The sequence below is a fragment of the Pristis pectinata genome, chromosome 21 (genome assembly GCF_009764475.1).
Source record: "Pristis pectinata isolate sPriPec2 chromosome 21, sPriPec2.1.pri, whole genome shotgun sequence".
In the NCBI taxonomy this organism is placed as follows: domain Eukaryota; kingdom Metazoa; phylum Chordata; class Chondrichthyes; order Rhinopristiformes; family Pristidae; genus Pristis; species Pristis pectinata.
In genome coordinates, this window is record NC_067425.1 from 9,202,914 (window position 1) to 9,218,105 (window position 15,192).

The 15,192-nt window shown below is 42.0% G+C and overlaps 1 protein-coding gene across 2 annotated transcripts; it reads right to left on the bottom strand.

Annotated features, from left to right (window-relative positions):
* Window positions 1–901: 901 nt before the first annotated feature.
* On the bottom strand, window positions 902–14,268 carry lyrm9 (LYR motif containing 9). 2 transcript variants are annotated; one of them, XM_052035600.1, is made up of 4 exons: window positions 14,114–14,268; window positions 9,368–9,533; window positions 5,107–5,199; window positions 902–1,845 (listed from the first exon to the last, which is right to left on the bottom strand). In XM_052035600.1, exons 2-4 carry the CDS (start codon window positions 9,500–9,502, stop codon window positions 1,822–1,824), a joined length of 252 nt encoding a protein of 83 aa, XP_051891560.1. In that variant the 5' UTR covers window positions 9,503–9,533; window positions 14,114–14,268; the 3' UTR covers window positions 902–1,821. The 2 variants fall into 2 exon arrangements, with proteins under 2 accessions (XP_051891560.1, XP_051891561.1); XM_052035601.1 differs by lacking the exon at window positions 14,114–14,268 and adding an exon at window positions 13,126–13,226.
* Between the last annotated feature and the right edge of the window lie 924 nt (window positions 14,269–15,192).

Genomic DNA, 15,192 nt, shown 5'->3' on the forward strand with positions numbered 1-15,192 from the left:
GGCCCTTTTCCTTTTTTGTTATTTTGAAACTGTAAAAGATGGAAATAAAAAAGTAATCTTGCTTAAAATATTAAGAACTGTCATCTTTAACTTTATGCCTTTTGGAAATCAGGTCATCTTTTACTCGTCTAGCTATTCACAGTAACAGAAATTTTGACCAGGGGTGCCCAAACTTTTGCATGCCACTGTAAAACAGAGCATGTGCACACATACTGTCTCAAGGATTCAATAACTTATGTTAACATTGATATACTGAGCAAATGTTGTTCAAGCTGAAATTTATGTCTCACACTTAATCGTTGAACTATTTTGGGACCTTGAACTTCTGAAATTATTATTAGACACAAAGTAACTGCTAATTTCCATACAAACACAGTCCCTTAAATATCAATGAGAGGACTCACCAGTAATGGTTCTAGTGGTATGGCTGAGTGTTGAATTTTGGCCAGGTCAGCAGCTGAACTCAAACATGGCCCTAACCATGGATGATCCTCTTAAGTATATAATTAGAAACACTGTGAAGGTGAAGTGTGAAGTTTTAATCCAGAATCAACCATTGTCTAGTAACCATGAAAAGATGAAGTAAAGTTTTTTTTTCTGTCAGCGTGTTGTGAGTTTTTGGAAGCCTCTGCCTCAAACGGCAGTGCAAGAAGAGATGTTAAATATTCTTAAGGTAGAGGTAGGTTCTTGATAAGGAAGAGGCTGAAATGTTAACACAGGTAGACAGGACTATGCATCTAATCAAACCAGCCATAATCTTATTAAATTGCAGAGCAGTCTCGAGGGGCCAGTGGGCTTATAACTGCTTTGAATTCATAGGTTTGTATGTTATGGTAAGGCAAGCAAAACAATTGTGTGCATAATTGCAGTATTACAACATCCAAAATAGATTGACAGTGTGTGAAATTAGCAGACTTTAATTCTTTCAAAAAGACTGTACAGTTTCCTGCACTGATACACAATCCAAAATGTTCTTAAATTTTAAAAAAACGTAAAAAAAAAAAGAAAGACATGTCCCACCCTCAGGGCAAGGTCATGTTTGTCATTTTGGATCTTTGCTATTTTGTCTCACTCAAATTATGCAAATTACAGGATAACGTCCATTCCTTTGAACTGGGGTGGAGTGGACTGGCCTTCCAGAAATGGTAGGCTGCATGCAAGTACTCTTCAAAGAAAAAGTCAAGACAACTTCAGTAAGGTAGAGTTTGAGAGTTTTAAAAATATCTACGTGCACATTTTGTTAGATATAAATGGTACACAAGGTACACCGTCTGTGATACTATCAATGGAACAGAGTTTAACCATTAACTCATCTACCAAATCAGCAACTGGTATCTCTTTTATATTAAACAACTTTGGATGAATTCAGCAGAATACACACTTCCTTCCATTACTGTATTTCAGATTAATGAGAAAATTATTTTTAAAAAAGAAACACTGAACCATTTGTCAAGGTTATAAGATATCGGAATGCGAACTGTATTTTGGTATGAAAATGGATATCATCAGTGGTAAAACCACAGTTCAATGAAGTTGAAACACAAGTACTCTAAACTTAAAATGAAAACTCATAATACATGCCTTGTTGACCTCTGAAACAGACTGCATTCCAAGGACACGTTGACTACCCATTCCTTTATTTCACGTTTATTTCCCACATACACCCTTGTATTTGGGGAAACCGAGTTTCTACTGATCTTGAGTGTTCCATGTTAAGTAACTAATTTAATATTTAGGCACTACTTGCTATTAACTTTGCATCTTTGGTATCAGCCAACATCTTGTATATCCTCATTATTTTGCTTGTAGTGTGGGTCTTCACTACTTCTGTTCCATATTTTTATACTGTAATAATACAACAGACAAGATTAAAACCAAGCAAGGATCTGAACCAAGCAATGACAACTTCTTCAGAGACACAAGACACTACAGATGCATGAATCTACATCAAAAAACTTCTGGAGGAACTCAGCGAGTCAAACAGCATCTGTGGAGGCAAACGGATGGTCAACATTTCAGGTCAACTTCTTCCCTTGATGCACGCAGAATTACCAAAATGAGCAGTATGTAGTCCACATACACCATTCCTCTCTATATTGTTGTCTATACGAAGGTTGATTGAAGTAGGTTGTTTGTGGGCAAAGGGTCAACAGGCAAGTAGGAAGCTTTTGAAGGTGAGATAGTGAGAGCTCAACATATGCATGTTCCTGTTAGAATGAAGGGCAAGGCTGGTGGGAGTAGCGAACCCTGGAATACAAGAGATATTGAGACCCTGGCCAGGAAGCAGGAGGCGGCATAGGTCAGGTCAGGCAGCTGGGATCAAGTGAATCCCTGGAGGAGTATAGAAGATGAAGGAGTGTACTCAAGAAGAAAAGCAAGAGGGCAGAAAGGGGGCATGAGATAGCGATAGTTTTTGGCAGAGAAGAATAAGGAGAATCCAAAGAGACTTTATATATATTAAGGGGAAAAGAGTGACTAGAGACAGAATAGGACCCTTCAAAGACCAACGGGAACATCTCTGTGAGGAGCTGCGGAAGATGGGCAAAGTCCTTAATGGATATTTCTCCTCTGTTTTTACCATGGAAAAAGACATGAAGACTTTCAGTCGCCACATTATAGGAAGGATGTGGAGGCATTGGAGAGGGTGCAGAGGAGATTTACCAGGATGCTTCCTGGATTAGAGCGTATGGAATATGAGGAGAGGCTTAAGGTGCTAGGGCTTTATTCACTGGAAAGGAGGAGGATGACAGGAGACATGATAGAGGTATATAAAATATTGAGAGGAATAGATAGACAGCCAGTGCCTCCTTCCCAGGGCACCAATGCTCAAGACGAAAGGGCATGGCTTTAAGGTTATGGGTGGGAGGTTCAGGGGAGATGTCAGGGGGAGGTTTTTCACCCAGAGAGTGGTTGGTGCATGGAATGCACTACCTGGGGTGGTGGTCGAGGCAGATACATTGGACAGGTTCAAGAGTTTGTTGGATAGGCACATGGAGGAATGTGAGATAGGGGGATATGCGGGAGGAAAGGTTTAGATAGTGTGAGGGTGGTTTGATGGACGGCACAACATGGTGGGCCGAAGGGCCTGTTTTGTGCTGTACGGTTCTATGGTTCTATGGTAAGACTTCAAAACAAGGAAGAGTAAATGGGGAGGTCTTGGGGATAGTCTGCATTACAGTGGAGGTGGTGCCGTATGTCCTAAAAGGTATGGAGGTAGACAAATCGCCAGGGCCTGAATAGGTATATCCAAGAGCACTGTGGGAGGCTAAAGAAGAAATTGCTGGAGCCCTGGCTGAGATATTTGCATCATCGTTAGCCAGGGGCGAGGTGCCAGTAGACTGGAGGGTAACGAATATTGTGCCTTTATTTAAGAAGGACAGCAAAGAAAAACCTGGGAACTATGGACCAGTGAGTCCAACATCTGTGGTAGGTAAGGTCATTACTGGAGAGGATTCTGAGGGATAAGATCGGGAAAGACAGGGGTTGATGAGGGGTAGTCAGCATGGCTTTGTGTGTGGGAGATCATGTCTTATGAACTTGACTGAGTTTTTTTAATGATGAGGGCAGGGTGGTGGACGTGGTTTATATGGACTTCAGTAAGGCCTTTGATAAGGTTCTGCATGGTAGGCTGCTCTGGAAGGCTAGATTGCATGGAATCCAGGGAGACCTGGCTAATTGGATACACTATTGACTTGATGGTTAAAAGCAGAGGGTGATGGTTGTTGTTTCTCGGAGGCCAGGAACTAGGTGTGCCTCAGGGGTCAGTCCTAGGCCCATTGTTGTTTGTCATCTATATCAAAGATTTGGATAAGAATGTACAAGGCATGGTTAGTAAGTTTGCAGATGACACTAAAATAGGTGGCATAGTGGACAATGAAGAAGGTTATCAAAAATTACAGGGAGATCTTGATCAGCTGAGTAAGTGGGCAGAGGAATAGCAAATGGAGTTTAATTCAGATAAATGCTAAGTGTTGCATTTTGGAAAGTCAAATCCACGTAGGATTTTCACAGTGAATGGCAAAGCCCTGGGGAGTGTGGTACAACAAAGAGACCTTGGAGTACAAGTACATGGTTCCCTGAAAGTGGCCTCGCAGGTAGACTGGATGGTGAAGAAGGCTTTTGACATGCTGGTCTTCATAAGTCAGGGCACTGAATATAAAAGTTGGGAGGTCGTGGTACAGGACAGTGGTGAGGCTGCAGTTGGAGTATTGTGTTCAGTTTTGGTTGCCCTGCTGGTTATTAAACTGGAAAGAGTGCAGAAAAGATTCACAAGGATGTTACCAGAACTTGAGGGACTGAATTATAAGGAAAGGTTAGACAGGATAGGACTTTATTCCTTGGAGCGTAGGAGACTGAGAGGTGATCTCATAAAGGCGTATAAAATCATAAGGGGCATAGATAGAGTGAATGTAATCAGTCTTTTCCCCTTTGCTGAAGTTTCTGGAATGGGAAAGTATCAATTCACATTGTGAATTTTATTGTACAGGAACAATTATCTTCAAACCTTTTTTTGGGAGAACAGCCTTTCTTAAAAGATAATTTTCAAATAATAGTATATTTTTCAGATCTGCCCTTGAATTACTTCAAATAAAGGTAATTTATGCGACATATTTATAATATGTAAAGAGAAATAAAAAAAAGCTTGGGTAGTGAAAATTCCACCAGATACGCAAAAAAATTATAGGTTCAATGAAAGCAAGTTGGTGAGAAGACTGCCTATGAATTTGGACTACTAAAGCATTCAAACTGCAGTCTTGATTCATAGGTTTATGTTGTAGCTATAATATTCAATTATATCTTGACCAAGTAATATAGTAAATTTAATGATAAATATTGACAAAAGTATAACAATGGAACTACTCGGGTCACACGATTAAGTAATTTACTGATGCACTTACTATTTCACTTGTATATATTTTCTTTATATGTAACTTCCATTTTCAGAATCCATGAAAAGCCAAACACCAGAGTTTAGTTCTTTGATAGTGGGATATGTTGGTTGATGGGTGGTGAGTTGGAAGGGAGACCAGGGGACGGGGGTGAAGAAATAACACTTAATTCTGATGGCACACGAATTGGGAATCAGTAGAATCCAAGAACACTTACTTTAGACAGAATCCAGTCAGCATCTTCAATTGCCCTTTTGATAATCTGTTGAATTCGTTCTGGATCATCTTCATCTGCATGAATCTTAAAATTCTACAAGGTACAGAATTTCTGAAGTTATCCTTCATTAACACAGTTTTCAGAACAATTTTCAGAACTCTATTGCACAGTTACATAAATACTACGACTAAAGAGACAGTTAGACAGATACATGAATGGGAACGGTTCAGAAGGATATGGGCCAAATGGGACTATCTTGGATGGGCATCCCGGTCAGCATGCACCAGTTGTGCCAAAAGGCCCATTTCCGTGCTGTATGACTCTATAACTCTATCACTCTATGACAAGAATAGGTCAGAGGTTGAGTATTCAGTGGCAAGTGTGTGTCTTTATGGAGGTGGAATGACTTTCTGGGGTGTCTTTCTGGAATGACACCCCAGAAAGTCATTCCACCTCCATAAAGCACAAGTCAGAAGAGTAATGGAATACTCTACAATTGCCTGGATGGGCATAGCTCTAACAATATCCATGAAACCCACACCATCCAAGACAAAGCAGCCTGTTTGTTTGGTACACCCTCCACCAGCAGTGCACATAGATGCAGTGTGTACAGTCTACAAAATGCGCTACTCCAAAAGCTCCTCCCAAACCCATGATCTCTACCATCAAGAGAATAGGGGAGGTATGTGCAGGAGAACACTATCAATTGCAGATATCCTGACTTGGAAATATATCATTTCTGCATCATTGGATCTAAATCCTATAATTCCCTATCCAACAACATTAAGGTAGCATCTTCAATAGAAGGACTATAGTAGTTTGATAGTAATCAAGAATGAGCAATAAATGCTCTCCTAACCAGAGACACTCACATACTACAAAATGAATTTAAAATAAGAACTGTAGTAGGGGTAACCAACAGAGCTTAATTCTGATTCTGCAGATACTAAACAGAAAGTAATTGATTTCATTCAAGCTGTATGGCTGACAATAACTTCTAAGTTCCACAGATACTGATCTAATGTGGATAGGTGCTATATTTTGTACACATAACTGCAGAAAGGAATACAACTCCTTTGAACCTAATAGCTCATGTTAAATTTACAATTCCAGAGATGCGGGACTTTCTGTCACTGAAGATCCATAAATTTATCACTAGAACAACGAGGGGCAGCTAGCTAATTCATCTACAGGGCTTATGAAGGGATGGGGGCGTACTGAACTATTTCCAATACAACCATGCACATTCTGGGGAAGCAAAAAAAGAAACAACCATGCAATTTTTCCCTTCAGCTGCTCAGAAGTGTTGAATACCACACTATATTTCCAAGCTATTACATTTCTTCCAGGAAGCATCTGGCCCAAAACTTTGCTTCATTAGGTAAAGATTGTGGGAGATAAAGTGATGTGACTGCTTTAACCAACTTCCTTCTATGGAAGGATGAATGATAGCTTATCTGTAAAATGCTTTGGAAAGCAAATCCTAAGGTTGATCAAAACTAGAATTTTAACTTGCAACATCTAGGCTTTGGTATTACCAAATTATAAAGCAGCCTTAAACAAATACAGATGGGACAGTTGAAACACTGTGGGAAACTATTAACATCTAATGCAATAAATCTCCTCAAATATAAATATTTCTAGCAATTTAAAGAAGTATTTATAACTCAATCACTGCTGAAGTTAGAGCAATTACTTATGCCATTTCTGGATATAGTCATCCAAGTTTCACAGCCCACTGTGAAGCTTGTTCAAGTTCATAGATCAATATATCAATAACTTTACTGCCCATTCAAGTAATTCTAAGGCAATCGCATTTACAAACTCTGCCAATCTGATTTATCAAAGACAATCAACTTTGTTGCTTGCATAGTCATAGTTAAATGAACGGCCAGACCCATCCATGACACCTCCTTATGATTAAGTCTCAAGTTAGAACAGCTTAAGACAAGCATAAATTAATGGGAGCCCTGATTATTAGGCAGTGTCGCTCCATGGTGTAAAATGAAACTTAGACACTGTTACCAAGTATTTTCTGATTTTCTCATTATAACATTGTTCTATTTGTGTTCTGAACACGATGCTGTTGCTTGGTCCAGCTTCCTCAGTCTGCCAGATCCTTCTACTATACTGACTCCAAAACCCCAACTCTGCTATTACCTCTGGTCTTATGTGCTCTTCAGACAATGATCATTTGTCATACTGATGCCAATGTTTGAAATTAAAATATGGACATCAACGTAATTCAGTCCGTTATGATGTTTACTACTAACAAGGATCAAAAAAAACACATTCAACAGGATCCAGCAACTCAAAATCCAATATTAAGAAGTCTCCTTTAAAAAGGCAAGGTCAAAAATATATAAACTGGAAAATGATTGACATGAAGTGGATCAGAAGTTTATCTGTGATTTAAAAACACTTCCTGCACAGTCCATCTTGCGAAAGGCCTCCAGGAGTTTTTGAGGATGAGGGCATTTGGAGGAGAATGAAAGTGCAACAGTATTCAGCTGCAATTAACTTGAACAATCTCCAAAACTGTGAGGTGACGAGCTACTATTTTATCAGGTACTTGATTAAATAAACACTGTATGATGAACTTCCTTCTTCTTCTTTTTGGGGAGTTACTGGGAATTAATGATGACTTTCCATTTCCAGTTCTGCAAATTCTGAGGTGGTTGATGTGGTCGATATGGTAACTATAGACTCTGCCTCCAACGGGCAGGAGATCCTTGATGGGGCATTTGAGTGGTAGCTTGGAAGATGCAGGGCTTCTTAATTCAAGCTCCTTCCTTACTCAAAACATACCATTTGAATGGTAGTGGAGACCATCTTTATCAGTCCACTTAAATAGCCACAGCCACTTAAGTCAATCCTATTAGCACAAGGTGTCACAGCTCAATGACTTTATGGACCTCACTAGTAAGAACATCACAGTGAGAACACCCTGGGCTGAGAATTTCCTGTGCCAACAAGACAGACGAGTTTTGGTTCTAAGTCCCACAGAAGTTCATGGCACCATGTCAAAACTGGGCAAGTAAGGCTCTTGATTCATTGCCCAATTACTGCACCAATTATTGGTAAAGGTCACAATTTGATTATTGTATTTGATTTGAGTGCCTAATATTAGAAAAGATGTCAAAAATAAATAGATTTACTAAGTTAAAATGCTCAGGATTTGGGTAGGGTCAGGATCCTTCAGTTGAGAGTATAAACAATAAAAAATTATAGACCTCTGATAGAGATAGTCAAAATCAAGGGACCCCAAATAGGTAAACTGAAGCAAATTGTTTCATTAACATTAGTCAGTGTCAAGAGATAAGAACAAATTGCTTGGAATACCTTGCAAGGAAGGCAGCATCTGTGGAAATTGCAACTAAATTATTGTTTCCAGACAATGGTTCTGATCAAAACTCAAATCCGAAATCTTATCTCCGTTTTGTTTTCACTGATGTTGCCCGAACACCTGACTAGGAAGCAGTCTACAGCATCCACAGAAATTGGCTTCCATTAATAAGGCTCAAGATCACCAAAAGTATGGAATAGCTAAAAAGAATTTTCTACTTTTTTTTAATAAGCAAGAGGTAAATTAGAACACAGAATGCCAGAAAGAGTTGAGGAAGCAAATCCATTAAAGCATTTTAACAGGGGAATGATTTAAGAAAAAAGGATTGTGGAATAGTAACTTAGTGGATAACTATGTCACAAAACCAGTTTTTGTACAATGGAACAACTGACTGAGATATATACAATCCTGAGGGGTCTTGACAGAGTGAATGTAGAAAAGATGCTTCTTTTTGTGGGAAAATCCAGAACTAGTAGTTGCTGTTTAAAAAAGGGAAAAGGGTAGCCCATTTAAAAAAAACATTTTTTTTCTCTCAGGGGGTCATAAACCTTGGAACTCCTTCCTTGAAGGGCTTGAAAGCAGTCTTGGAATATATAAGGCAAAGCTAGATAAATACTTGATAAGCAAGAGGGTGAAAAGTTACTATGGGGTATTGGGAATGTGGAGTTGAAATTGCAGTCAGATTATTAATGATCTTATGAAATGGTGCAGCAGGCTTGAAAAACCAAATAGCCTACTCCTAATCGGTTTGTTATTTGTGCTATAACATTTCACAATCCTATTTTCCTCCTTCCAATATTTTAATACTCATTTCAGAATTAAAAATCATGCAGAAAAAGCAATAAGTTAAACTTAAAAACTACCGCAATAAGGTGCAAAATATTTAAACAGTTTGGCTTTCAACATTAAACAAACCTGTCTTATTGCGTGTTTGTAATGCTGCTGTATGATCGCCGTGGGAAGTAGTCTACAACATCGAAAGAGGTACCGATACAACTGGAGAGGTGTCCGTACCAGTTCTGCATCTGGCAAAGGGGGCATTCCATACATTTACTATCCCTTCATCAGCCAATAGCCCAACCTGAAATACACATTTTGATGTATTACCTTAGGAATTGGAAGATACTGAACCAAATACCCACTGGCAATTTTTTTACATCATGGGTCTTGTACAGGCTTAGTTTTATGTACATTATTATAGCCAAACTTCTTAAAAGTTCAGAAACATTAATGAAATAACTTAGTTCCTGCAACACCCAGCTCATAAATGCTCAGCTAGTTTTGCTACTTCTGTACTCCCCCACACATTACATTCACTTAACCAAATACACTGAAATCACGTATCAGGTGACCAATGGGTACGGACAACAAGATGCTGGAGGAACTCAGCAGGCCAGGCAGCATCTGTGGAGAAAAGCAGATGGTCAATGTTTCAGGTCAGGACCCTCCTTCATGACTGAAGATAGGAAAAGGGGAAGCCCAATATATAGGGGGGGAAAGTAGAGCAGTGCTCTGTTTCTCCCCCCCTATATATTGGGATTCCCCTTTTCCTATCTTCAGTCCTGACCCAAAATGTTGACCTTCTGCTTTTCTCCATGGATGCTGCCTGACCTGCTGAGTTCCTCCAGCACCTTGTTGTTTTTTCATCTAGATTCCAGCATCTGCAGTCCTTTGTTTCTCTACCAGTCCGTACTTCCATTTTCACAAATGCCACCTCCATAACCACCCTTTCACTTTCAGAAAGCAAGGAAATGATGCACCATTAATGGTTTAAATTCTAAAAGTGGATGCTAGAGCTTCTGTTTTTTGTTTGAATAAGTTGAGACACTTCCAGCTGGATTCTTATGAAAGACCATTGATCAGAAAAGCTAACCATTTCTCTCACCACGCACAGATGCTCCTTGGCCTGTTGGGTTTTTACAGTAGCTTCTGCTTTATTTCATCATCCACAATATTCCTTTGCGAAAGCAGAAAGTGTTGGAAATACATTGCCACTCAATTTCAGGAACATGCAGAAGCATAAAGAGAGATCCAAACCTTTCTACTAACAGATTTCTAATCAATGCTCTTTTCTCTTTTTGGAGGCAACAATGGAACATGTTCCTTTTAAGATCAATAGGTTTTAAGGGAATCAGGGAATATGACATTTGTGCAGTAAAGTGGTGCTGAGGTAAAAGATCACCATAATCTTATTGAATAGTCAAGCAGGCAGGAGTGACCATAATGCCTACTCCTGCTTCAATGTTCTTATTTGGGCAGGCACGGTAGCGGTTAGCATAACGCTTTACAGCGCCAGCGATCCGGGTTCAAATCCTGCCTCTGTGTGCAAGGAGTTTGTGCGTTCTTCCTGTGTCTGCATGGGTTTCCTCCGGGTGGTCCGGTTTCCTCCCACATTCCAAAGATGTACAGGTTAGGAAGTTGTGGGCATGCTATGTTGGCGCTGGAAGCGTTGCAACACTTGCGGGCTGCCCCCCAGAACACTCCACACAGAAGATACATTTCACTGTGTGTTGCGATGTACATGTGACTAATAAAGATACCTTATTCTGTTAAAACTGACACGGTGCGCAAGTTTAGACTTGAACTCTCAATTATCGGAATGTGGCAAGAACTTACTTCAGATACCAGAACAAAAATACAGTCAATACCACAGTGTTGTAGCACGGGAGTGCTCCATTGTCAGAGGAGCCAGATTTCCACTGAGGTATTAAATCCAAGCTTTATTTTAATCCACTGCATTATTTTGATGAGTTGAGTAGTTATACTCAATGACCCTGCATTTTTTTCTCTAAATTAATATCGCTAAAAGAGATGATCACATTAACGTTTTAGGGATCTTGCTGTACACAAATTGACCCTAGTTTCCCTGCATTACAATAGCAACAATACTGCTGAAACAAAGTATAGAGTTATAGAAATTCAGATCACAGAAAGGGGCCATTCATACCAGTGTCCACAGTGGCCAAAAGTGGAACTGCTCAAAATATTCCCACTTCCCAGCTCTTGACCTACATCCTTGTAGGTTACGTCTCCTTATGTACTCATTCAGGTACATTTTAAACATGGTAAATGTTTCTGACTCCATTATCTTCAAGCAGGGAGTCTGAGATTCTTTGAGTGGCAAAAAAAAACCTCAACTCCTCTCTAATCCTTCCACCAATTAGCTAGGTCCATGTCCCCAAGTTAAAGGCTTGACTACCAAGAGAAAGCTGTCTTTACTGTTCATGTTGCCTAGGACTCTCATCATTTTGTACAGCTCAACCAAATCGATTCTCAATCTTCTTGGTTCTAAAGAAAATAACCACGGCATGGTCCGTCTCTCCTCAAATGCAATTCCCAGCCCAGGCAACATTTAATTAATATCACCTACAGCCCATTTAGAATTTCATTGGCTGTAAACAACTGTTAGTTTTAACGGCACCTTTGTACATCCAAAACCATGGAAGTTATACAAATGCAATATTTTTTAAAAATATCCTCATGAATATATGCACCTTTGGAAGGTCTCTAAGATATCTTTATTAGTCACATGTACATTGAAACACACAGTGAAATACATCTTTTTACGTAGTGTTCTGGAGGCAGCCCGCAAGTGTCGCCATGCTTCCGGTGCCAACATAGCATGCCTACAACTTCCCAACCTGTACATCTTTGGAAAGTGGGAGGAGACCAGAGTACCCAGAGGAAACCCACGCAGACACGGGGAGAACATACAAACTCCTTACAGACAGTGGCACCTGGTGTGTACGATTAATTTATTTTAAAATGTGCAACTCAGACCTCACTGCTAATAAATAACTTATTATCTCTTCGCTTTTATATTTCCTTACAAGTCCATGCTGGGTTTCAGAGCAAACTCATAACTAACATTCGCCTCCTCATTTCCCTGTACCTTATTCTCTCTCACATGCCCGTCATCTCTGTCCTGATTCTCCTACCTTCCACTTACATCAGAGTAATTCACAGTGGCCAGTTAGCCCATTAACAGCGCATTTGTGGAATGTAAAATGAATCCCACACAGTAACAGGGAGAACTAAACAGAACCAGAGGTCAGGATCAAAGCTGTGAGGCAGCAGCAATATTTGCTATGCCACCTCCAATACTAACAAATTGCATTTATATAGCATTAGTTATATAAGGAGGCTTTGGAGAGGGTGCAGAAGAGGTTTACCAGGATGCTGCCTGGTTTAGAGGGCATATGCCATAAGGAAAGATTGAACAAACTTGGGTTGTTTTCTCTGGAGAGACAGAGGCTTAGGGGAGACCTGATAGAAGTTTATAAGAATATGAGAAGCATAGATAGAGAGCTGGGATCTTTTTCCCAAGGTTCAAATGTTGAATACTAAAGGGCCATATGTTCTAAGGAGATATGCAGGGCAAGTTTCTTCCCCTCCCCCCGCCAGAGTAGTGGGTGCCTGTTATGTGCTTCCAGGAGTGAAAGAATAAAGAACACTGCAGCACAGTACAGGCCCTTCGGCCCACAATATTGTGCCAACATTTCATCCTGCTCTAAAATCTATCTAATCCTTCCCTCCCAAATAGCCCCCTATTTTTCTATCATTTATGCATCTATCTAAGAGTCTCTTAAATGTCCCTAATGTATCTGCCCCCACAACCTCTGCCGGCAGTGCGTTCCACACACCCACCACTCACTGTGTAAAAAAAAACTTACCCCCATCATCTCCCTTAGACCTTCCTCCAATCACCTTAAAGTTATGTCCCCTCGTGTTAGCCATTGTCACACTGGAGGCAAATGCAATAGAGGCATTTAAGAGGCTCTTAGATAGGCACAAGAATGTGCAGAGAATGGAGGGATGTGGTCATTCTACAGGCAAGGGGGATGAGTTTAGTTCAGCACTTAATTACCAGTTTAAATAGTTGGACGCACATCATGGGCCAAAGGGCCTGTTTTATGTTCTGGAACCACTAACTTAATGGGACGTTCCAGGAATTTAACAGGAGTATTGGTAGAGAAAAGAATTGACAAAATTAGACTTGACCTGGGTCAGATGCTCACAACCAGGGGGAGGGTTGAGGAACAGCTTGAAGAGGATGTTTAGGGAGGGTTTCCATAGCTCAGCAGCCAGGCAAAATCTCCCAGAATCAGTGCCTCTGCGAGCGGGCGTCAGGTTCCCCCCGCACCGGGGGCCTGGGCCTCAGCCACCGGGTAACCCGGGCGTCAGGTTCCCCCCGCACCGGGGGCCTGGGCCTCAGCCACCGGGTAACCCGGGCGTCAGGTTCCCCCCGCACCGGGGGCCTGGGCCTCAGCCACCGGGTAACCCGGGCGTCAGGTTCCCCCCGCACCGGGGGCCTGGGCCTCAGCCACCGGGTAACCCGGGCGTCAGGTTCCCCCCGCACCGGGGGCCTGGGCCTCAGCCACCGGGTAACCCGGGCGTCAGGTTCCCCCCGCACCGGGGGCCTGGGCCTCAGCCACCGGGTAACCCGGGCGTCAGGTTCCCCCCGCACCGGGGGCCTGGGCCTCAGCCACCGGGTAACCCGAGCGTCAGGTTCCCCGGCACCGGGGCGGCCAGGCTGATCCATCAGGCCGGGCTTCGGCCACCGGGTAACCCAGCCCCGCTGTAACCAGGGCCCCGAGCCCTCTGCAATCCCCAGCCTCGCCTACGGTGGGCCCGAACTCCCTTCCCGTTGCCCGGCCTCACCTTCCTGCAGCGGTGTCGGCGCGTCTGCTGCAGATTTAGAGGGACCGCGTCCTCGCCGCTACACCTGGGAACCTTTAACGCTGCCTGTGCGCCAGTGTCGTCAAACAAACTTGTATGTTCCCTGCTTTCTCAAGTGCTCAGCACAGCACTTAAAATGTAACCAGTTCATTTTCATAACTTTGAGGGGTGAAAATATTAGTTTAGATTCCATTGTCTCTTCCTGGTGCTGCAAAACTCCCGCTTGTTTCTCCTTGCCTATCAACTCCTTCGTCCCAAAAGTCATGGAGAGGTACAGCATGAAAGCTGGCCCTTCAGTTCACCGACTTTGCAACCATCCATTTACACTAATTCCATTTATTATACTCCCCACTTTCCCAGCAACTGTCCCTCCACCACTCCTCTACACACTAGGTGTAATTTTACAAAGGCCGGTTAACCGAACAACCTTCACGTCTTTTGGTTGTGGGAGGAAACTGGAGCACTTGGAATAAACCCATATGAGGTCACAGGGAGAACACGCAAACTCCACACAGACACCATTGGAGGTCAGGATCGAACCTGTGTGTGGAAAGAGTGCAGAGGAGATTTATGAGGATGTTGCCAGGACTCGAGGGACTGTGTCATGGAAAGAGGTTGAGCAGGTTGGGACTTTATTCATTGAAGCATAGGAGAATGAGGGGTGTTCTTATAGAGGTGTATAAAATCATGAGGGGCATAGGGTGAATGCGCACAATCTTTTTTCCACGGTTGGGGAATCAGGAACTAGAGGACATAGGTCTAGGTTGAGAGGGAAGAGATTTAATAGGAACCTGAGGGACAACTTTTCACCCAGAGGCTGATCCAGATATGGGATGGACTGCCAGAGGAAGTGATCGAGGGAGGTACGATAACAACATTTGAAAGGTACTTGGACAGGTACATGGACAGGAAAGGTTTAGAGGGATATGGGCCAAACACGGGGAAGTGGGACTAGCTCAGATGGGAATCTTGGTCAACATGGGCGAGTTGGGCCGAAGGGCCTGTTTCTGTGCTGTGTGACTCTATGACTCTGGTGCTGTGAGGGAGCAGCTCTACTAGCT

Coding starts and splice junctions, on each gene's coding strand:
- lyrm9 (XM_052035600.1), bottom strand. CDS start 9,502: ATGTATGGAATGCCCCCTTTGCCAGATGCAGAACTGGTACGGACACCT. Junction 5,200..9,367: donor ACAAACACGCAATAAGACAG/GTTTGTTTAATG, acceptor TGTACCTTGTAG/AATTTTAAGATTCATGCAGA. Junction 1,846..5,106: donor CTGACTGGATTCTGTCTAAA/GTAAGTGTTCTT, acceptor GTATTATTACAG/TATAAAAATATGGAACAGAA.